Source organism: Macaca fascicularis, chromosome 19, assembly GCF_037993035.2.
Source record: "Macaca fascicularis isolate 582-1 chromosome 19, T2T-MFA8v1.1".
Taxonomy (NCBI): Eukaryota; Metazoa; Chordata; class Mammalia; order Primates; family Cercopithecidae; genus Macaca; species Macaca fascicularis.
In genome coordinates, this window is record NC_088393.1 from 53,876,160 (window position 1) to 53,898,876 (window position 22,717).

General features: G+C 53.0%; 2 protein-coding genes across 3 annotated transcripts in view; both read right to left on the reverse strand.

Moving 5' to 3' along the window:
- Positions 1 to 1,692: 1,692 nt before the first annotated feature.
- On the reverse strand, positions 1,693 to 21,642 carry RSPH6A (radial spoke head 6 homolog A). Its single transcript, XM_005595574.4, has 6 exons — positions 20,898 to 21,642; positions 15,885 to 16,122; positions 9,921 to 10,685; positions 7,354 to 7,498; positions 5,867 to 5,984; positions 1,693 to 2,095 (listed from the first exon to the last, which is right to left on the reverse strand). The coding sequence occupies exons 1-6, from the start codon at positions 21,542 to 21,544 to the stop codon at positions 1,858 to 1,860; spliced, it is 2,151 nt and encodes a 716-aa protein (XP_005595631.2). The 5' UTR covers positions 21,545 to 21,642; the 3' UTR covers positions 1,693 to 1,857.
- A 167-nt stretch (positions 21,643 to 21,809) lies between these two features.
- SYMPK (symplekin scaffold protein) overlaps positions 21,810 to 22,717 on the reverse strand; it is a 50,615-nt gene continuing 49,707 nt past the window's right edge. For both annotated transcript variants that reach the window (XM_045381108.3, XM_045381106.3), the window contains 2 exons: positions 22,208 to 22,540; positions 21,810 to 22,060 (listed from right to left, as the gene is read on the reverse strand). In XM_045381108.3, the coding sequence (XP_045237043.1) occupies positions 21,923 to 22,060; positions 22,208 to 22,540 (471 nt within the window). In that variant the 3' untranslated portion in view covers positions 21,810 to 21,922. The remainder of the gene's footprint in view (positions 22,061 to 22,207; positions 22,541 to 22,717) is intronic.

Consider the following 22,717-nt stretch of genomic DNA (forward strand, 5'->3'; position numbering starts at 1 on the left):
CCATTCTCCTGCCTCAGCCTCCCGAGTAGCTGGGATTACAGGCACCCACCACCACGCCTGGCTAATTTTTTGTATTTTTAGTAGAGACAGGGTTTCACTGTGGTCTTGATCTCCTTACCTCGTGATCCGCCTGCCTCAGCCTCCCAAAGTGCTGGGATTACAGTCGTGAGCCACCGCGCCTGGCCTTGTTTTTTTTTTTTTTTTGAGACAGAATCTTGCCCTGCCACCCAGGCTGGAGTGCAATGGCACCATCTCAGCTCAGAGATGGGGTTTCACCATGTTGGGCAGTCTGGTCTTGGTCTTGAACTCCTGACCTCAGGTGATCCACCCACCTCAGCCTCCCAAAGTGCTGGGAGTACAGGCATGAGACACAGCACCCGGCCTTTTGTTTTGTTTTGTTTTGTTTTTTGTTTTTGAGACAGAGTCTCGCTCTTGTCATGTGGGCTGGAGTGCAATGGTACGATTTTGGCTCACTGCAACCTCCACCTCCTGGGTTCAAGTGATTCTCCTGCCTTAGTCTCCTGAGTGGCTGGGATTACAGGCACCTGTCACCACACCTGGTTACTTTTTTGTAGTTTTAGTAGAGACGAGGTTTCACCATGTTGGCCAGGCTGGTCTCAAACTCCTGACCTCAGGTGGTCCGCCCACCTTGGCCTCCCTAAGTGCTGGGATTATGAGTGTGACCCACTGCACCTGGCCTAGAGAGGTCTTTCTAAAGCATGAATATGATCAGGGCCCTTCCCTGCTCAAAACCCATCTGTAGCTCCCTAGTGCTCTCAGGGCAAAGTTAAGCCCCAAGTGATCTGGCCCCTGTCAACCTCTTTTCAATCTCATCTCTCACCACTAACTCCTCACACTATCTATCACCTAAAATGAGGCTTGAAAAACTACCCCAATGTATCACACTCTCTTGCCCTTGGGTCTTTGCACATTCTGTTCCCTATCCTTGGAATGCCTTTCTCCATTCTTTTCTTGACCCTTTATAAGAGTTGGCTCGGGAGCTCTGTCAGTCCTCTGGGCTTCCCCATTTGGGCTGTCACTGTCTGGAGATGAGTCTCTCTCCCTATAGTGTTGTGAGGCCCAGGAAGGCAGGGCTGCGGCTAGTTGGTCACCTCTGTGTCCCCAGCCCAGGGCTGGGCTGACAGGAGGCATTTCAATAATGGTTTGATGGTGAGGTAAACGAACAAATAAAACCGGTGGGGCTGGTCGCGGTGGCTCACAGCTGTGCCCCAACACTTTGGGAGGCCAAGACAGGCAGATCGCTTGATGCCAGGAGTTCAAGACTGGCTTGGGTAACATAAACCCCATCTCATAGTGAAACCCCGAAAAATTGAAAAAATTTAGCTGGGCATGGTGGCCTGTGCCTGCAGTCCTAGTTACTCAGGACCCTGTCCCTACAAAAATTACAAAAATTAGTGTATGTGGTGACGTGCACCTGCGGTCTCAGCTACTCAGGAGGCTGAGATGGGAGGACTGCTTGAGCCTGGGAGGTCAAGGCTGCAGGGAGCTGAGATCATGCCACTGTACTCCAACCTGGGTGACAGAATGAGACCCTGTCTCAAACAACGACAACGACAAAAACCAAACAGGTGGCAGAGACTGCCAGGCAATGTCTGTGCCCTCTGCAGGGCCCAACAGCCCTAGCTTGGAGTTCATGTCAACAGATGTGGTGAACAAATGAATGAATGGCTCATCCATAACGCCGTGGAGAAATTTTATTTGAAGTAGTTGCCTTCTTTTTCTATCCCTGCCCTCTGGGGACAGGAAGCAAACAGTGAAAATATTAATACATACTAACGACCTCTAAGGGGAAATTTGCTATCTACCTGCTTGGGGAAAGTGGCTAGAAGGCGGGCCTCAATCATCTGTCTCCTCGCCCTCCTCCTCCTCCTCACCCTCCTCCTCCTCCTCGGTGGCTCCCAGGGCTTGCTCCTGGGCTGCTTTCAGAGCCTGCTCCTCTTCCACTGTGGGATCACTCATCTCCATGATCTCTGGGCCACTGGGGTACTCTTGCTGAATGGGGGCTGGCAGGGCAGGGTTGAAGTTCTCAGGGCTGTACTTGTGACCCCAGCCGATGTAGATGTTCTCAAACTTTCTGGAGAGGCAGAGACACTGTGAAATTCTCCCTCAAAGACCCCAGACTTTACTTTTTTTTTTTTTTTTTTTTTGAGACAGAGTCTCACTCTGTTGCCCAGGCTGGAGTGCAGTGGTGCGATCTCAGCTTACTTCAACCTCCGCCTCCCTGGTTCAAGCAATTCTCCTGCCTCAGCCTCCCGTGTAGCTGGGACTACAGGCACACACCATCATGTCCAGCTAATTTTTGTATTTTTAGTAGAGACGGGGTTTCACCCTGTTGGCCAGTCTGGTCTCAAACTCCTGACCTCGTGATCTGCCCGCCTCGGCCTCCCAAAGTGCTGGGATTACAGGCATGAGCCACTGCATCTGGCCAGCCTTAACTTTCTTTAAGGGTAGGACAAAGCGTGTGCATAGCATGACTGCAAAGTTGTGGATGGCAGGGTGAAATGTGCTCACTGGGTTTCTCTGTATTACCCAGGCTGGATGCAAACTCCACCTCCTGGGTTCACTGCAAAATCTGCCTCCTGGGTTCAAGTGATTCTCCCACCTCAGCTTCCCAAGTAGCTGGGACTATAGGTGCACACCACCTCACCCAGCTAATTTTTGTATTTTTAGTAGAGATGGGGTTTCACCATGTTATCCAGGCTGGTCTCAAACTCCTGACCTCAAGTGATCTGCCCGCCTCGGCCTCCCAAAGTGCTGGGATTACAGGCATGACCACCGTGCCTGGCCTAATTTTTGTATTTTTAGTACAGAGGGGGTTTCACCATGTTGGCCAGGCTGGTCTCAAACTCCTGACCTCAAGTGATCTGCCTGCCTCCACCTCCCAAAGTGTAAAAATTAGCCAGTTGCAGTGGCACGTGCCTGTGGTTCCAGTTACTGGGGAGGCTGAGGTGGGAGGACTGCTGGAGCCCAGGAGTTTGAGGCTGCAGTAAGTTGTGATCATGCCACTGCACTCCAGCCTGGGTGACAGAGTGAGAACCTGTCTCAAAATAAATCAAGAAGTAAGTAACTAAAAATAACAAAACAAATTTAAATTATATATGCGGCTCCTATTTTATTTACGTAAGACATAATTTTATGTTGGATATCAATTTATTTATATGTGACATTTTATTTATGTCCAACATATTATGTGGGACATAAATAAAATTGTCTATGTGCTGGGGACACAGCAGTAAACAAACTAGACAAAAATCCCTGCCGGGTGCGGTGGTTCAGGCCTGTAATCCCAGCACTTTAGGAGGCCGAGGTGGGAGGATCAACTGAGGTCAGGGGCTCATGACCACCCTGGTGAAACCCCATCTCTACAAAAAATGTAAAAATTAGCTGGGCATGGTAGCAGGCGCCTGTAGTCCCAACTACTCAGGAGGCTGGGGCATGAGAATCCGTTGAATCCAAGAGATGAAGGTTGCAGTGAGCGGAGATCACACCACTGTACTCCAGCCTGGGTAACAGAGCGAGACTCCATTTCAAAAAAAAAAAAAAAAAAAAAAAAAAATCCCTGGGTTGTGCCTATATTCTGCTAAGAGGAGATTGACAATGAACAAGGAGATTAGTGCCCAGTCCTAACCCAGCCAATTCAGCCTTTCTGCAGAATTTTAATTAGAGAAGGAAGAGGAACAGATGGGAGGAAAGGGAGGGGACTAAGAGGTAGGGAGAGAGGGAGACAGAGACCGATAAAGAGGCAGAGAGAGCCGAGCGCGGTGGCCCACGCCTGTAATCCCAGCACTTTGAGAGGCCGAGGTGGGTGGATCACCTGAGGTCAGGAGTTGGAGACCAGCCTGGCCAACATGGCAAAATCCCGTCTCTACTAAAAATACAAAAATTAGCTGGGCGTGGTGGCCCATGCCTGTAATCCCAGCTACTGGGAGGGCTGAGGCAGGAGGATGGCTTGAACCCGGGAGGCGGAGGTTGCAGTGAGCTGAGATCGTACCACTAAACTCCAGCCTGGGCGACAAAATAAGACTTCATCTCAAAAAAAAAAAAAAAAAAAAAAAAAAAGAAAAGAAAGAAAAGAAAAGAAAATATGTAAAAATGAGGCCAGGCACAGTGGCTCACGTCTGTAATCCTAGTATGTTGGAAGGCTGAGGTGGGAGGGTTGCTTGAGGCCAGGAGGTGGAGGCTGCAGTGAGCCATGATCACTCCACTGCACTCCAGCCTGGGTGACAGAGAGACCCCATCTCAAAAAAAAAAAAAAGAAAGAAAGAAAGAAAAGAAAGAAAGAAAAAGAAAAGAAAAAAACAATGGAACAATGGGTAGGGGGACAGAAGAGCATTGGGCGGGTGGGAGCAGAGGATGGATGGACAAGTGGAGCCTCAAGTTTGGATAATTTGCTTTCAGAGGAATGTTGGCATCTTGGGGTATGGCCTGAAGAAGGGAGTTGGCAAAAGCAAACGTGCCTCTTCCCAGCTTCCAGAGAAGGAAAAAATAAATGCCAGGAATGTGTTAAAGTATCCAGATTACATGCAATCCCACCACGGCTGTGATTCATACAGGAGTGAATACAGTCCCAGTTCACATCGAGATTAAAAAGGAAATTCTAGGAAAAATCGTCCTGCCATCTGGTGGACAAAGCTGGTAGGTGCGCCCACCTCCAGCTGCAAACCCCGTCACGCGGCACAGCAGAGGGCTGCCAGGTGCCTGGAGGAGAAGGACTGTGGGGAGTGTGCAACTGGGTGGGAAGATATGGGAGTGACTTCGGCTTGCCATTCTTGTTTTTTGAAACAAGGTCTTGCTCTGTCGCCCAGACTGGAGTGCAGTGGTGGGATCACAGCTCACTGCAACCTCGACCTCCTGGGCTCAAGCAATCCTTCTGCCTCTGCCTCCTAAGTAGCTGGGAATCTGTAGTCCGTGCAACTATGCCCAGCTAAGTTTTAAACTTATTATTATTTTTTTTTTGTACAGATAGGGTCTTACTATGTTACCCTGGCTGGTCTCGAGCTCCTGGGCTCAAGCAATCCTCCCACCTTGGCAACCCAGAGTGCTGCGATTACAGGCATGAGCCAGTGCATCTGGCCCAAGCTTGCCATTATTTTGGAACAACTGGTGGTGGGAGGGAAGGTTTCTGCCCCATAGAGAGAAGAGCCTTCCAACTGGAAGAACAGGCCGGGTGTGGTGGCTCACGCCTGTAGTCCCAGCACTTTGGGAGACCGAGGTGGGCAGATCACTCGAGGTCAGGAGTTTGAGACTAGCCTGGCCAACATGGTGAAATCTTGTCTCCACAGAAAATACAAAAATTAGCCAGGCGTGGTGGCATGTGCCTGTAGTCCCAGCTACTAGGGAGGCTGAGCAGGAGAATCACTTGAATTTTGGAGGCGGAAGTTGCAGTGAGCTGAGATGGCGCCACTGCACTGTCACCCAGCCTGGGTGACAGAGCGAGAGTCCATCTCAAACAAAACAAAACCACAAACAAAAAAACTGGAAGAACTGTCCAGGGGACCCCAGGGAAGGAGTCAGCTTCCCCAGAGAGGGACTCTGTCCCTGTCATCAGGGGGCTGGAGATCCAGGTTCGTATCCCACAAGTGCTGTGTGACCTTAGCCAGTCCCTCCCACCCTCTGATTCTCCATACTCTCGTCATGACTCATCACCAAGACCCATCCTAGTGGGCTGGTATTTCCCACTTTAGCCCTGGTGAAACTCATAGGAGCTATGAGGGGGTCAGTCCTAGGGGCTTCCTGAAGGGGGCCCTCCCCATCTCTGCCCACCCTGGTGAGTTGCCCAGCCCAGCGAGGCCTTGAAGAAGTCCTGAGGGATTCTCCTGCTGGGAGGGGCTGGGGGAAGACCTACTTGCCGCTGGCATAGGCATAGGCCCCCGGCCAGAGGTTGGAGCGCACAACGGCCACTGAGTACTGCGGGCAGAGGCTGCAGGACAGCCGGGTGGTCCAGGGTGCCAGATGCATGATTTCTGTGGTGGAGAGGCAGCAGAGGGTGGGCAGCAGGGTCAGGAAGGCCCTCAGTCCCTGCACTGCACCCTGGAGGAAGGCAGGCAGCAATAAGGGAGGCCTGGAGGGGCATAAGGGGAACTACAGCCACCAACAGCTCGGGCTGCGGTGTTTGAACCCTGGCTGCAGACCACACTCTCTCTCGCACGCTCTTTTTTTTGGAGACAGAGTCTCGTCACTTTGTCACTCAGGTTGCAGTGCAGTGGCGTGAGCTCGACTCACTGCAACCTCTGCCTCCTGGGTTCAAGCGATTCTCCTGCCTCAGCCTCCCAAGTAGCTGGGATTATAGGCGTGCACCACCACGCCCGGCTAATTTTGTATTTTTAGTAGAGACAGGGTTTCACCATGTTGGCCAAGCTGATCTCGAACTCCTGACCTCAGGTGATCCACCCACCTCGGCTGGCTGCATCCAGTAAATGGGGAGACTCATCTGGCCTTTGTTGCAGGGTGGCAGTGAGGCCCGGTGACAAGGTCTGCGCACACCTGCTGCAGTGCCTGGTGCCCAGCAGGGCCCCCCGACTGAGGAGCCGCTGTGATTCCGCTCCTGAGTTGGCCATCAGTTTAGACCAGGGTGCAGAGGGCAGGGCACAGCCTGGCAGGATCTGGCTTCAAATCCAGGACTTGTCCCCTGGCCCACTCCTAGCCTCTCTCTCCACTTCCCTGTGAGTGCCTGAGGCCCCAATGTTACGAAATTCCTGTCCATTCATCCAAAATCCAGCTCCAGGTTGGGCACAGTGGGTTATGCCTATAATCCCAGCACTTTGGGAGGCCGAGTAAGGTGGATCACTTGAGGTCAGGAGTTCGAGATCAGCCTGGCCAACATGGTGAAACCCCATCTCTACTAAAAATACGAAAGTTATCTGGGAGTGGTGGCACATGCCTGCAATCCAGCTACTCAGGAGGCTGAGACGAGAAAATTGCATGAAACCGAGAGGTTGAGGTTGCAGTGAGCGAAGATTGCACCACTACACCCCAGCTTGGGCGACGGAGCAAGACTCCGTCTCAAAACAACAACAGCAACACACACACACACACACACACACACACATACACCCAGCTCCAGTCTTTAGGGAGGGCTCCCCAACTACATCCCCCTCCCTCCAGGCCCACATGGGACTCAAAAGGCCATATCCTAAGGTTTGGGCCATTGCCACAAATCTATGGCAGAACCTCCTGATGGGGCCACTGTGATCACGCCCATTTTTTAGCTGAGAGAGCCTCTGAGGCTGGGAGGGAAGGACCGGGGAGATGGACCCCAGCAGTGCAGCCACCCCTCCCTTTCTTCCCAGCCCTCCCCAGCTAGTGGTGTACAGGCTGAGAAGGTTTCCTTACCCGCATCTTCTGAAAGTGGCGTTAGCAGTGGGGGGCCAACCTCCTGCTCCACCTCCTCTGGCCCCTCATCAGCCTTCTCTTCCTCCTCCCCCAGGTCCTCTTCCTCCTCTGTCTTCTGCAAAGGGTTCACCCAAGTGCAGCGGCCCTGGGGGTGGGGGGAAGCTCAGGCGATGGCCCCAGTGCACAGAGCCCAGCCTACATCCTGTGGGGGAGGTGAAGGGCCAACAGGACTGAAGCACAGCCTTGTCCTCAGAGACCCAGGCACAGGCAAGAGGGCAAGATTTAGCCGCACCGTTAAGAGGAGGTGGGAAACGGGCCGACAGAACTGCTGTATTGAGATGAGGACTCCTGACTGTGTGACCCCCATTCATGCATTCATTCACTCATTGATTCTTTTTTTTTTTTCTTTTTGAGACGGAGTTTTACTCTGTGGCCCAGGCTAGAGTACAGTGGCACGATCTTGGCTCACTGCAACCTCTGCCTTCTGGTTTAAGTGATTCTCCTGCCTCAGCCTCCCGAGTAGCTGGGATTAAGGTGCCTGACACCATGCCCGGCTAAATTTTGTATGTTTTAGTAGAGACAGTGTTTCGCCATGTTGGCCAGGCTGGTCTCGAACTCCTGACCTCAAGTGATCCACCCGCCTCGGTCTCCCAAAGTGCTGGGATTACTAGAGCGAGCCATCACACCTGACCACGCATTGATTCTTTTTTTTTTTTTTTTTGAGACGGAGTCTCACTCTGTCACCCAGGCTGGAGTGCAGTGGTGCAATCTTGGCTCACTGCAAGCTCTGCCTCCTGGGTTCACCGCCCGAGCAGTGGCTCATGCCTGTAATCCCAGCACTTTGGGAGAGTGAGGCAGGTGGATCACTCGAGGTCAGGAGTTTGAGACCAGCCTGGCCAACATGGCGAAACGCCGTCTCTACTAAAAAATATAAAATTTAGCTGGGCATGGTGTCAGGCACCTGTAATCCCAGCATGAGGTGGGCGGATCACGAGGTCAGGAGATGGAGACCATACTGGCTAACATGTTGAAACCCCATCTCTAGTAAAAATACAAAAAAATTAGCCGGGCGTGATGGCAGACGCCTGTAGTCTCAGTTATTCAGGAGGCTGAGGCAGGAGAATGGCATGAACCCAGGAGGCAGAGCTTGCAGTGAGCCAAGATCATGCCACTGCACTCCAGCCTGGGCAATAGATCGAGAATCTGTCTCAGGAAAAAAAAAAAGAAAAAGAAAAAAAAAATTAGTCAGGCATAGTTGTGGTGGTACTTGCCTGTAGTCCTAGCTACTCGGGAGGCTGAGGCAGGAGGATTGCTTGAGCCCTGGAGGTCAAGGTAGCAGTGAATTATGATCGTGCCACTGCATGCCAGCTTGGGTGACACAGCAAGATGCTATGTGTTAAAAGAAAAAAAAAAGTTGGGCGTGGTGGCTCAAAGTGCTGTAATCCCAGCACTTTGAGAGGCTGAGGCGGGCAGATCACCTGAGGTCAGGAGTTTGAGACCAGCCTGACCAAAATGAAGGAACCCTGTCTCTCCTAAAAGTACAAAATTAGTTGGGCGTGGTGGTGCGTGCCTGTAATCCCAGCTACTTGGGAGGCTGAGGCAGGAGAATTGCTTAAACCAGGGAGGCAGAGGTTGCAGTGAGCCCAGATCATGCCATTGCACTCTAGCCTGGGCGACAAGAGCAAAACTCTGTCTCAAAAAAAAAAAAAAAAAAAAGAGGAAAAAAGAAGAAGAAGAAGAAGAAAAGGATCGGACGTAGTGGCTCATGCCTATAATCCTAGCACTTTGGGAGGCCAAGGCTGGCGGATTGTCTGAGCTCAGGAGTTTGAGACCAGCTTGGGCAACACAGTGAAACCTCATCTCTACTAAAATATAAAAAATTAGCCGGGCGTGGCAGCGTGTGCCTGTAGTACCAGCTACTCAGGAGGCTGTGGCAGGAGAATCGTCTGAACCTGGGAGGTGGAGGCTGCAGTGAGCTGAGATTGCGCCACTGCACTCCAGCCTGGATGACAGAGACTCCGTTCCCCCCCCACCAAAAAAAAAAAAAAAAAAGGCCGGGCGCGGTGGCTCAAGCCTGTAATCCCAGCACTTTGGGAGGCCGAGACGGGCGGATCACGAGGTCAGGAGATCGAGACCATCCTGGCTGACACGGTGAAACCCCGTCTCTACTTTAAAAATACAAAAAACTAGCCGGGCGTGGTGGTGCGTGCCTGTAATCCCAGCTACTTGGGAGGCTGAGGCAGGAGAATGGCGTGAACCTGGGAGGCGGAGCTTGCAGTGAGCTGAGATCCGGCCACTGCACTCCAGCCTGGGCGGCAGAGCAAGACTCCGTCTCAAAAAAAAAAAAAAAAAAAAACAACGGAAAGAAAAGGAAAAAAAATGCCTCTGCCCCCAAAGGTTTCCGAAGGGATTATCCGCCAGTATCTGTTGAACCAATCAATGGATGGATGAATGAACGAATGAATGTTAGTTGCCTAGCAGAGAGTAAGAGCTTGAGGTCAGTATTGCAGGGTCATGCGCGAGCCCCCTGCCCCTGCCATGTGGGAGGCGGGAGTCCCGGCGCTCACCTGCGGCAGGATGTGCTGTGTGTGATGCACCCAGTTGGCCATGGAGTCGACCAGCTCCAGCACGGGGATGCCCTCGAAGTCGGGGTTCTCCTCGTAGGAGTCGCGCCCAGCACCACCTTCCTCCTCCTCGTCGCCCTCCTCCTCGCTAAACTGGTAGAAGCCCAGCGGGCTGACCTGCGTGGCGGCCGAGATGCGGGCTATTTGGGCCCGCAGGTAGTTGGCCTCGTTGCCCGGGAAGGGAGGGTAGCTGACCACCGGTGCGTCCAGGTAGCCTGTGAAGAACTTCTTGATCTTTCGGGCGTTCACGATCTGGGCCGGGGTGACGTGGGGCAGCCGCGTCCACGGCAGGCCCGGCTCGTTGCACACAAAGTACAGGTACTTGTTGGCGCCCGAGCGGCTCTCCTCCTTGGGGATCACGGGCGGCGGCTTCCACACGGGCTTAGGGATGATGTCCACGGTCTTCTCCTCGTCCTCCTCGCCCTCCTCCTCGCCGTGCGCCTCCATGACCTCGCCACCCTCCGTCATCTCCTCCACCTCCTCCTCCTCCGCCTCCTCCTCGCCCTCCCGGAATTCCACCTCGGCCACCAGGTAGCTGCGGTTCATTCCCAGGATCTTGCCCCAGAAGCGACAGGTGTGGATTGGCTGCTGCTCCGCCAGCTGCTTCATGGCCAGGAAAATGCGGAAGCTCTCGTCGGAGCTCAGGCCGACGCCCGCCTGCTCGAAGTAGAAAGCGGTCTCCATGATGTTGGGCACTGGCGTCTCCCCCTGCGCAGGGTAGGGTGGAGGGCAGAGGGGAGAATGCTGAAGCTCCGCTCCCTAGTCTACCTTTTCCAGACTTTTCTAGAGTCAAGAGAGCTAAAAGAGGCTGGGTGCAGTGGCTCACGCCTATAATCCCAGCACTTTGAAAGGCCGAGGTCGGCTGGTCACTTGAGGTCACGAATTCCAGTCCAGCTTGGCCAACATGGTGAAACTCTGTCTCTACTAAAAATACAAAAATTAGCCAGCCATACAAGCGGGAGCCTGTAATCCCAGCTACCCAGGAGGCTGAGGCAGGAGAATCACTTGAACCAGGGAGGCGGAGTTTGCAGTGAGCTGAGATTGCTCCACTGCACTCCAGCCTGAGCAACAGAGTGAGACACGGTCTCAAAAAATAAAAAGAGGCCTGATGTGGTGGCTCACGCCTGAAATTCCAGCACTTAGGGAGGCCAAGGCAGGCAGATAACTTGAGGTTAGGAGTTTGAGACCAGTCTGGCCAACATGGTGAAACACTGTATCTTTAAAAAATACAAAAATTAGCCAGTCGTGGTGACAGGCGCCTGTAATCCTAGCTACTTGGGAGGCTGAGGCAGGAGGATCGCTTGGACCTGAGAGGTGGAGGTTGCAGTGAGCCAAGATCACACCACTGCACTCCAGCCTGGGTGACAGAGTGAGACTCCGTCTCAGAAAAGAAAAGAGAAGGGAAGAGAAGAGAAGAGAAGAGAGAAAAGAAAAAGAAAGAAACCTAAAAGATTCTGTAACTCAGCTGCCACTCATGCCAGCCAGTGAGATGTAGGGAAAGCCATTGGAGAGGATGTCCCTGATGGAGAAGAAAAGGGAAAACCACACTAGGAGAAAATCTTTTGCCTTTTGTCTTTTGTCTTTCCCTATTCTTCCTGCCTGGAATGGGGACATAAGATCTGGAGCCACAGCAGCTATCTTGGGACCATGAGGCAACACACGGGAGACAAAGTACTACACCCTTAATGGTGGTGGAGATGACGGTGGAAATTGCCTGGTCCCCAGTAGCATTGCTCAGCTGCCTTACCCACCCTGACCTTCTTCCTCCTGTAACAAGCCACTTTTATTCACGATTTCTGTGACTTGAAGCCTGATGCATTCCTAACACGAACTCCATGTTTCACAGAAAGTTAAGGGAGAAGACAGGTCTTGAACGGAGGAGTCAGTGATGTTAGAGGATGGTAATACGTCTGCCCTCACTGCCTCCATCTATACCATTTGCTTGATTCACACAGCCAGAGGACGGGTGGGGCGGAGGAGAAGAAGAAAAGGAGAGGAGGAGGAGGAGGAAAAAGAGGAAGAAGGAAAGAAGGAGAAAGAGAGAGAGAGAGCGAGGCTCAGAAAGGGATTGAAGGCAAGCAAGCTGAAACTAGAAGCCAGCAAAGTTTACGGCCATGCACAGTGGCTCATGCCTGTAATCCCAGCCCTTTGAGAGGCCGAGGCAGGCAGATCACAAGGTCAGGAGATCGAGACCATCCTGGTTAAAATGGTGAAACCCCGTCTCTACTAAAAATACAAAAAATTAGCCAGGCGTGGAGGCACGCACCTGTAGTCCCAGCTACTTGGAAGGCTGAGGCAGGAGAATACCATGAACCCAGGAGGTGGAGCCTGCAGTGAGCGGAGATCGTGCCACTGCACTCCAGCCTGGGTGACAGAGGGAGACTCCGTCTCAAAAAAAAAAAAAAAAAAAGAAGCCAGCAAAGTTTTGGCTCAGAAGCCAGGGAAAGAAGTGTAATGTACATCTGCACAGGCCACAGACCAATATCCTTCCCTCTCCCAGGGAAATGCCTGCCAGCCCCTATCCACGTGGCCACAAGGCTGTCACCAACACTTTATTATTCAATCAGTCCCGAAATCTTTATTATTTATTTATTTATTTTATTATTATTTTTGAGACGGAGTCTTGCTCTGTCACCCAGGCTGGAGTGCAGTGACATGATCTCGGCTCACTGCAACTTCCGCCTCCTGGGTTCAAGCCAGTCTCCTGCCTCAGCCTCCTCAGTAGCTGGGATTATAGGCATGCACCACCACGCCCAGCTAGTTTGTGTATTTTTAGTGCGTTTTTTGTAGTTTGTATTTTTTGTGTTTGGTACAATGTTTGTATTTTAGTCCTGACCTCGTGATCCACCCGCCTCGGCCTCCCATAGTGCTGGGATTACAGGCGTGAGCCACCATATCCGGCCCTGTCGCAATTAATTAAAATTTAAAAAAGAAAAGAAAAGCCCTCCAGCTGGTGATTCTCAATGTCTCAGTGACTGGCTCTGTGTGCAGAGAGTAACAGCATGTAGAATGAACGCCTGGCGCTTGAGTTACATGATGAAATGAGAGCACGCTCCTAAAAGTCTTGGCAGGGGACCAAGCAGGTGTCAGAATTATCATAGAGTCCAGAACAAAAGTCTGTTGAACGAGTGAAAGAACACTTCGCCCCAATTTTAAGCATCATCCAATTCTGGGTTTGTGAAATTAAATATAGCCAGTCCCAGACTTAAGATAATTTGACTTAGAGTTTTCTTTTTTTTTTTTTTTTTTTGAGACGGAGTCTCACGCTGTTGCCCAGGCTGGAGTGCAGTGGCGCGATCTCGGCTCACTGCAAGCTCCGCCTCCTGGGTTCACGCCATTCTCCTGCCTCAGCCTCCTGAGTAGCTAGGACTACAGGCGCCCGCCACCGCGCCCGGCTAATTTTTTTGTATTTTTAGTAGAGACGGGGTTTCACTGTGGTCTCGATCTCCTGACCTTGTGATCCGCCCGCCTCGGCCTCCCAAAGTGCTGGGATTACAGGCTTGAGCCACTGCGCCCGGCCTTGACTTAGAGTTTTCAACTTTAGGGTGGGTTTATCAGGGTATTAAATGCATTTTTGACCTATGTTTTTTTTTTTTTTTTTTTGAGATGGAGTCTTGCTCTCACACTCAGGATGGAGTGCAGAGGCGCGATCTGGGCTCAGTGCAACATCCACCTCCTAAGTTCAAGCCATTCTCCTGCCTCAGCCTCCCGAGTAGCTGGGATTACAGGCGCCCGCCACCTCGCCTGAGTAATTTTTGTACTTTTAGTAGAGATGGGGTTTCACTATGTTGATCAGGCTGGTCTCAAACTCCTGACCTCAGGTGATCTGCCCACCTCAGCCTCCCAAAGTTGCTGGGACTACAGACATGAGCCACGGTGCCCGGCCAGTATTTTTGACTTATAATGGATTTATTGGGACCTGATCCCATGCAGAAGTTGAAGAGCATCTTGTATTCTTTTTTTTTTTTTTGAGACGGAGTCTCGCTCTGCCGCCCAGGCTGGAGTGCAGTGGCCGGATCTCAGCTCACTGCAAGCTCCGCCTCCCGGGTTCCCGCCATTCTCCTGCCTCAGCCTCCCGAGTAGCTGGGACTACAGGCGTCCGCCTCCAGGCCCGGCTAGTTTTTTGTATTTTTTAGTAGAGACGGGGTTTCACCGTGTTAGCCAGGATGGTGTCGATCTCCTGACCTCGTGATCCGCCCGTCTCGGCCTCCCAAAGTGCTGGGATTACAGGCGTGAGCCACCGCGCCCGGCCGAAAAGCATCTTGTATTCTGAGGACGGTGGAATGTTAATGAGTCCTGGGTGCTGCAGTTCTTAGTGGATCTCAATTTATAAACTGAGAAACTGAGGCTGGGAGAAAAGGAGTAATTGATTCAGTGTCCAGAGACTCCAGGAGGCACTGAATTTCACAGAAAAGGTCTGCAGGGCAAAATCGTTTTCTGGAGAGAGGAGTAGGAGACGGTACGAGAGACCAGTCTCCGTCTCTGCCTGGCAGCTGGACTTAGCTTTCTAAAAAGCGGAGCTTCTCAGGGTATGCTTAAGTGAAAAATCCAATTAAAAGATTAAAACAAACAAACAAAAACAGCTGGGCGCAGTGGCTCATGCCTGTAATCCCAGCACTTTGGGAGGCTGAGGTGGGTGGATCCCTTGAGGTCAGGAGTTCAAGACTAGCTTGGCCAACACAGTGAAACCCCATCTCTACCAAAAAATACCCCCCGAAATTAGTTGGGCGTGGGGGCACTTGCCTGTAGTCCCAGCTACTCAGTAAGCTGAGGAAGGAGAATCATGAATCACTTGAACTCAGGAAGTGAAAGTTGCAGTGAGCCAAAATCACGCCACTGCACTCTAGCCCGGGAGACAGTAAGACTCCGTCTCAAAAAAAAAGAAAAAAAGAAAAAACTGTGTGTGTGTATGTGTGTGTATATATATTTTTTTTTAATTTTTTTTTTTTCTGTTTTTTGAGATGGAGTCTTGCTCTGTCGCCTAGGCTGGGGTGCAGTGGTGCGATCTTGGCTCACTGCAAGCTCTGCCTCCTGGGTTCACGCCATTCTTCTGCCTCAGCCTCCTGAGTAGGTGGGACTACAGGCACCCGCCACCATGCCCGGCTAATTTTTTGTATTTTTAGTAGAGACGGGGTTTCACTGTGTTAGCTAGGATGGTCTCGATCTCCTGACCTCGTGATCTGCCTGCCTTGGCCTCCCAAAGTGCTGGGATTACAGGCGTGAGCCACCGTGCCCGGCCAAAAAAACTATATATATTAAAAAAAAAATAAATATATATATATATATAAAATAAAATAAAAATTAAAAAAATAAAAAGCAGAGCTGACAGCCTTTCCTTTGCTTCAAACCATTCAGCGGTGCTCCAGTGGCCTCAGAAGAAAGCCCACATCCTTTGCCTGGTGTTCAAGGCCTCCTGTGACCTGGTCCTGCCTCCTCCACTGGGGGCACCCATGAGACTTAAGTTGTTTTTGTTTTTTTTTGGTTTTTTGTTTTTTTTGATACAGAGTTGCGTTCTGTTGCCCAGGCTGGAGTGCAGTGGTGGGATCGGCTCACTTCAACCTCTACCTTTGGGTTCAAGTGATTCTCCTGTCTCAGCCTCCTGAGTAGCTGGGATTACAGGCGCCCGCCATCACACCCAGCTAATTTTTGTATTTTTAGTAGAGACAGGGTTTTGCCGTATTGACCAGGCTGGTCTTGAACTCGTGACCTCGTGATCCACCCACCTCGGCCTCCCAAAGCACTGGGATTACAGGCATAAGCCACCCCATCCTGCCGAGACTGAAGTTATTTTGTGACTGGATTGTCCAATGCTGTCTTTTGCCTCCGGGCCTCGACACAGGCTGTGCCCTAAGTATGCTTGGGCTCCCACTGACCCTGAAGCCCACCTCTCCTGACTGGCTCACTCACCACCTCCTCCTCCATCTCCTGTTCGCCTTCGGCACCGCCTCCACTCCGGGTGAACAGCGCCTTCTGTTTCTCTGCCATCTCGTAGGTGGGCTGCATCTCGGGCTCGTCCCGCAGCGTGTCCAGCTTGGGGTGGAACCATTCCCACTGCGTGGTGCGGTTCAGCGACTCCAGGACAGACAAGGGGTCCTCGGGCCGCTGGTTCAGGATCTTGGTAAGCAGGTTCACCAGGTGCTCGTACCTGCCTCCCGCAGGAGGAGTGGGAAGAGAGGGGCCTCACTCACTCAGCTCACTGAGCCGGCTCCCATGTGCCTGGCCCTGTGCCTGGTGCTGGGGACACAGTAGGGAACAGAAAAGGTTCCTGCCCAGGTGTAGCTGACATTTATTTATTTGTTTACTTATTTTTTTCTTTTCTTTTTTTTTTTTTTTGAGATGGAGTCTCACGCTGTTGCCCAGGCTGGAGTGCAGTGGCGCGATATCGGCTCACTGCAAGCTCCGCCTCCCGGGTTCCCGCCATTCTCCTGCCTCAGCCTCCTGAGTAGCTGGGACTACAGGCGCCCGCCACCGCACCCGGCTAATTTTTTGTATTTTTAGTAGAGCCGGGGTTTCACTGTGGTCTCGATCTCCTCACCTTGTGATCCGCCCGCCTCGGCCTCCCAAAGTGCTGGGATTACAGGCTTGAGCCACCGCGCCCGGCCTTATTTTTTTTTATTATACTTTAAGTTCTAGGGTACATGTGGATAATGTGCAGGTTTGTTACATATGTATACTTGTGCCATGTTGGCGTGCTGCACCCATCAACTTGTCAGCACCCATCGACTCGTCATTTACATCAGGTATAACTCCCAATGCAATCCCTCCCCCCTCCCCCCTTGTTTACTTATTTGTATTTATTTTTTGAGATGGAGTCTTGCTCTGTTGCTCAGGCTGGAGTGCAGTGGTGCATCTCTGCTCACTACAACCTCTGCCTCCCGGGTTCAAGCGATTCTCCTGCCTCAGCCTCCCGAGTAGCTGGGATTACAGGCACCCGCCACCACGCCCGGCTAATTTTTGTATTTTTAGTAGAGACGGGGTTTCACCATGTTGGTCAGGCTGGTCCCGAACTCCTGACCTTGTGATCTGCCCGCCTTGGCATCCCAAAGTGCTGGGATTACAGGCATAAGCCACCATGAACGGTCGACATTCTTTTTTTGAGACAGAGTCTTGCTCTGTCACCCAGGCTGGAGTGCAGTGGCGCGATCTTGGCTCACTGCAAGCTCCGCCTCCCGGGTTCACGCTGTTTTCCTGCATCAGTCTCCTAAGTAGCTGGGACCACAGGTGCCTGCCACCACGCCCAGCTAATTTTTTGTATTTTCAGTAGAGACGGGGTTTCAACATGTTAGCCAGGAAGGTCTTGATCTCCTGACCTGGTGATCTGCCCGCCTCGGCCTCCCAAAGTGCTGGGATTACAGGCGTGAGCCGCCACGTGTGGCCTCCCGGCCGACATTCTTATGATGGAGACTGAGACTAATCAAACAAGCAAAATATATACAGCGTGTCAGGCATGGGGTGGCAATTTATAGGGTGACACATAAAGTACTGAATGGGGCCTGGGGGTGCCAGGGATGGGAGAGGGTTTGCAATTTGATTTTTTAAATTTATTTTTCAGACAGGGTCTCGCTCTGTTGCCCAAGCTGGAGTGCAGTAGTGCGACCTTGGCTCACTGCAGCCTCTGTCTCCTGGGTTCAAGCGATTTTCCTGCCTCAGCCTCCTAAGTAGCTGGGATTACAGGCACACACCACCACATCCCGCTAATGTTTTTGTATTTTTTGTAGAGACAGAGTTTCATCATGGTGGCCAGGCTGGTCTCAAACTCCTGACCTCAGGTGATCCGCCTTCCTCGACCTCCCAAAGTGTTGGGATTACAGGCATGAGCCACCACACCTAGCCAACATTTATATTGTTCTTATTATTATTATTATTATTACTATTATTATTTTTTTTTTTTTTTTTTGAGACGGAGTCTCACGCTGTTGCCCAGGCTGGAGTGCAGTGGCGCGATCTCGGCTCACTGCAAGCTCCGCCTCCCGGGTTCCCGCCATTCTCCTGCCTCAGCCTCCTGAGTAGCTGGGACTACAGGCGCCCGCCACCGTGCCCGGCTAATTTTTTTTTTGTATTTTTAGTAGAGACGGGGTTTCACTGTGGTCTCGATCTCCTGACCTTGTGATCCGCCCGCCTCGGCCTCCCAAAGTGCTGGGATTACAGGCTTGAGCCACCGCGCCCGGCCTCTTATTATTATTTTTGAGACAAAGTTTTGCTCTGTTGCCCAGGCTGGAGTGCAGTGGTGTGATCTCAGCTCACCACCACCTCTGCCTCCTGGGTTCAAGCGATTCTCCTGCTTCGGTCTCCTGAGTAGCTGGGACTACGGGTGCGCACCACCATCCCCAGCTAATTTTTGTATTTTTAGTAGAGATGGGGTTTCACTTTGTTGGCCAGGCCGGGCTCAAACTCCTGACCTCATGATCTGCCCACTTAGGCCTCCCAAAGTGCTGGGATTACAGGCGTGAACCACTGTGCCTGGCCAGCATTTGTATTTTTCTTTTTATTGACACAAGGTCTCACTTTGTCACCCAAGCTGGAGTGCAGTGGCTCGGTCTTGGCTCACTGCAACCTCTGGTTCCCGGGTTCAAGTGATTCTCCCGCCTCAGCCTCCCCGGTAGCTGGGATTACACATGTGTGCCACCATGCCTAATTTTTGTACTTTTTGTAGAGATGGGGTTTTGCCATGTTGCCCAGGCTGGTCTCAAACTCCCGGACTCAAGTGATCTGCCTGCCTCAGCCTCCCAAACTGCTGGGATTACAGGTGTGAGCCACCGGGCCTGGTCACAATCAGCCTTTGAAACCAAGTTGGTCTGATTTCCAAGCATGTTATGTGTCACCCTTTGCTATGCGGAAACTGTTTTGTTGGCAGTCTTGGGTGTGGTGTTGGGCCATCATGGAAGCTGGGAAGGGTAAGAAGCGGTGAGACTTTGGCTAGGGATTCTCAGGAAGACAGCCTGAAGCTCTGAAAAGCTGGCACTTGGGGAATAGCCAGAGGTTAATTCTGACTAGATTCTAGGATCCGAGGAAGGAGCAGGTAGTGACTAGAAATGAAATTTGGACAGTGGGCAGGGGCTGAACCATATAAGGCCTTTTGTTTGTTGGTTTGTTTGAGACAGAGTCTCACTCTGTTGCTCAGGCTGGAGTGCATTGGCACGATCTTGGCTCACTGTAGCCTCTGCCTCCCGGTTCAAGTGATTCTCCTGCCTCAGTCTCCTGAGTGGTTGAGATCACAGGCCTGCGCCACCATGCCTGGCTTTTTGTATTTTTAGTAGAGATGGGTTTTGCCATGTTGGCCAGGCTGGTCTCGAACTCCTGACTTCGAGTGATCTGTCTGCCTCGGCCTCCCAAAGTGCTGGGATTACTGGCATGAGCAAGGCCTTGTATGTTTCAGGTCAGGAGCCTTGAAGGCTGTGGCGAGGAGTCTGAGCTTCCTCCACGGGCAATGGGGAGCCATAGCAGATTCTGAGCATTGGAGGGATAGGGCCAGCTTTGTGCTTTGGTAAGAACCATTACTTCATCAATCTCATTTCTCCCGCTCTCCCTCTTTCTCCCTTGGTTCCAGACATACCAGCTCCTCAAAAACAGCAAGCCTCAGAGACTTTGCATTTGTCGTGTGCTCTGCCTGGCTCACTCTTCCTCCAGTTATCTGCAAGATGCTCTCCCTCACCTCCTTTAGGGCCCTAATCAAATGTCACCACCTTGGACAGGCCTTCTCTGACCCACACAATTTATTTTTTTTGAGACGGAGTCTCGCTCTGTTGCCCAGGCTGGAGTGCAGTGGCATGATCTCGGCTCACCGCAACCTCTGCCTCCCGGGTTCAAGTGATTCTCCTGCCTCAACCTCTCAAGGAGCTGGGATTACAGGCCCATGCTACCATGCCCTGATAATTTTTGTATTTTTTAGTAGAGATGGGGTTTCACCATGTTGGCCAGGCTGGTCTTGAACTCCTGACCTCAGGTGATCCGCCCGTGTCGGCCTCCTAAAGTGCTGGGATAATAGGCCTGAGCCCCCACGCCTGGTCAGACCCCCACTATTTTATGTGTTCCCTAGCCCTCTTAGCCTCCCTTATTTTTGACCTGAGCCCTTAGCTTCAGTTGATCACTTTTTCTATTTCTTGCCCACTCCCCTATAAAGAGAGCGTCCCAGGCATCTAATGGAGGCTGAGAGCAGTGTATTGTGACTGCAGCTAAGTGGCTTTCGCAAGTGTCTTCCTCAGGCAGGGAGGTTTAGTTGCAGGATAAGAGGGTCTCAGGAGGGCTGGGCACAGTGGTTCATGCCTGCAATCTCAGCACTTTGGGAGGCCAAGATGGGCAGATCACTTGAGGTCAAGAACTTGAAACTAGCCTGGGCAACAGGGTGAAACCTTCTCTCCACTAAAAATACAAATATTAGCTGGGTGAGGTGGAGCACGCCTGTAACCCCAGCTACTCGGGAGGCTGAAGCAGAAGAATCACTTTAACTCAAGAGGGAGAGGTTGCAGTGAGCCGAGATCGTGCCACTGTGCTCCAGGCTCCAGCCTGGGCGACAGGGTGAGACTATGTCTGGGGGAAAACAAAACAAAAGAAAAGCAAGAGGACTTGGGGAGCCAAATCACGTGTTCTGGAATCCTGACTCTGCCACATCCTAGCTGTGTAGTTTTGGGTAAGCGACCCAACCTCTCCGTGTCTTCTCAGTCTCCTCTGTAAACAGGATGGGCTGATGTGCTCATCTCCCTGAGAATTAGGCGTGTGTGCGTGCAGTGCCGGCACATGTCTGGGAAGTGAATGCTAGCTGTTGTTGGCCCTGATTCCGACTCTGAACTGAATTAGAGGCCGGGAGCAGTCACTGGTTTTCCATGAGGGACGATCCCTTGTCTGACTGATTGAGGCAGGGACTTGGGTGGGGCCCCTCCCTGCCTGGGTCCCCCACCTGCCCCACTCCTAGCCCCTGCTCACAGGCTGAGGTCGCAACTGATGCTGGTCTGCAGCAGGTAGGCCTTGGCGTTCTGCACGGCCAGCTCCAGAGGCTCGGGCTCAGGCACTTCTGCACTGTAGTGTGGGAAGCCCAGCTCAGAGGGCGAGAACTGAAGGGCAGGGTCATCCCTTATGTAGGGCCCGTGCTGGGCACCTTCAGAGAACTGGTCTGTCTGGTAGAGGTTGAACGGGTCCAAAGGGTTGACTGGGGGCTCCGGGAAGGTGGAATCCAGTTGCTGGAACAGGCTGCTTTGGCCCTGCTGGAGCCGCTGCATTAGGCTGGTAGTGACCTCGGCGGCCTGGATCCTGCTTTCATCCGAGTAAGGCTGGGGCTGGAACTCCAAGGGAAAGCCCGTGTTCATGGATGGGTACTCCATGCTACCTATCCGGGCTTCCTCAGCCTGGAAGGCCCGGGGCATCAGCAAGCTCTCCTGTTGGGACAGGCTGCCCCTCTGTGACCAACCCGGGGCGTTACGCTGGGCGTCTGGCGCTATCTGCTGCCCCTCCTCGGGGTCCGCTGCCAGGGGCTGAACTTGGTCCCGACTGTACTGCCTCTGGGAGGCCTGGGAAGTCCTCCGGTCCGGGGGCTGCTGGGGAGGGCGATCTGGGTAGGGCGGCAGGTCCCCCATGGTTCGCCAGGAGGAACAGACCTCTAGGAGAAAGGCTTACAGACAAGGAAGCCAAGCGAGCCACCTGTGGACACCGCCGGTTTCTGAGCACCGGAAGCGGGGGCCGTTACCCGGGGAGGGCGGGGGGAGCCGGGCCAGGGTGGGTTCCGCGCAGGCTCCGGGCGGCGCGCCCTCCCGATCCCGCGCAGCCCCACGGCGGACGTCGCGCCAGACTCGAGACGGCACCCGCGCCCCAGGCCCACCCTTTTTCTTTTCAGTAACTTGCCCAAGTTCACATCTTTTATTTATTTTTTAAGGCAAAGCACCTGCAGGTCAAGCCCCGCCCTGTCCCCCAGCCCCGCATCCCCGTCCCATCCCCCTTCCCCACCCCCAGCCCCGTCAGCTGTTCCCCTTGGCCTCGGGTTCCCTGGCATCCTCGGCAGCCGGGCTGGGGGTCTTCACGACATCTTCTCCAATAGGTGCCAGGGTCTGGGGGCTCCGCTCCTCCTTAGAGGTCAGCCCGCCCGCTGCTGTCTCCTGGTGACCGGGGAAGGAAAGGGGAGCCGGTTGGATGGTGTGGTCCCCTCCATGCTCCCATTCAGGCCCTGTCCCGATGCCCGTCCCCCACCTTCACCCCGGCCCAGCTGCGGCTTCCTCCTTCGCAGCGAAGGCTGCTCTCCCTACCTTGGATAGGGGGCCCTCGAGACTAGAGTCCAACAGCGCGGCCTCGGTCAGCCCTGAGTCGTCATCCATGCTGATGAAGATGCCCGGGGTCTCGCACTCAGGCCCCTCCTCCCGGAAATCCATGGCTTCCTCAGACGGGGGCGGGCCCGGCCGGGCCGAGGGAGAGAGAGAGGAGGAGGAAGAAGAGGGGGCTCCCACTCCTCCCGGCTTCAGCTTCTGCTCCTCCTCCAGCTGCCGCTTTAAGGCCTTCTCCTGGGCCAGCCGCAGGCCAATGAGGTCCTGCGGGGGCCGGGGGGCCGGGGCCGGGGCCAAGGCCAGAGGCTCCAGGTCGTCCTGAGGGTGGGGAGGGCCACACAGAAGCTCAGAGGTGGGTGGCTCAGAGGACGGCGGGAAAGAGAAGGAACCACCCTGAGGTGGTCTTTGAGTTCACCAAGGGCATGGGGAGGAAGGGGCAGTTGTCTCCCAGACCCCCAACTCCCTTCCAGCAGGCGCATCCCCTGGGAGACGGGT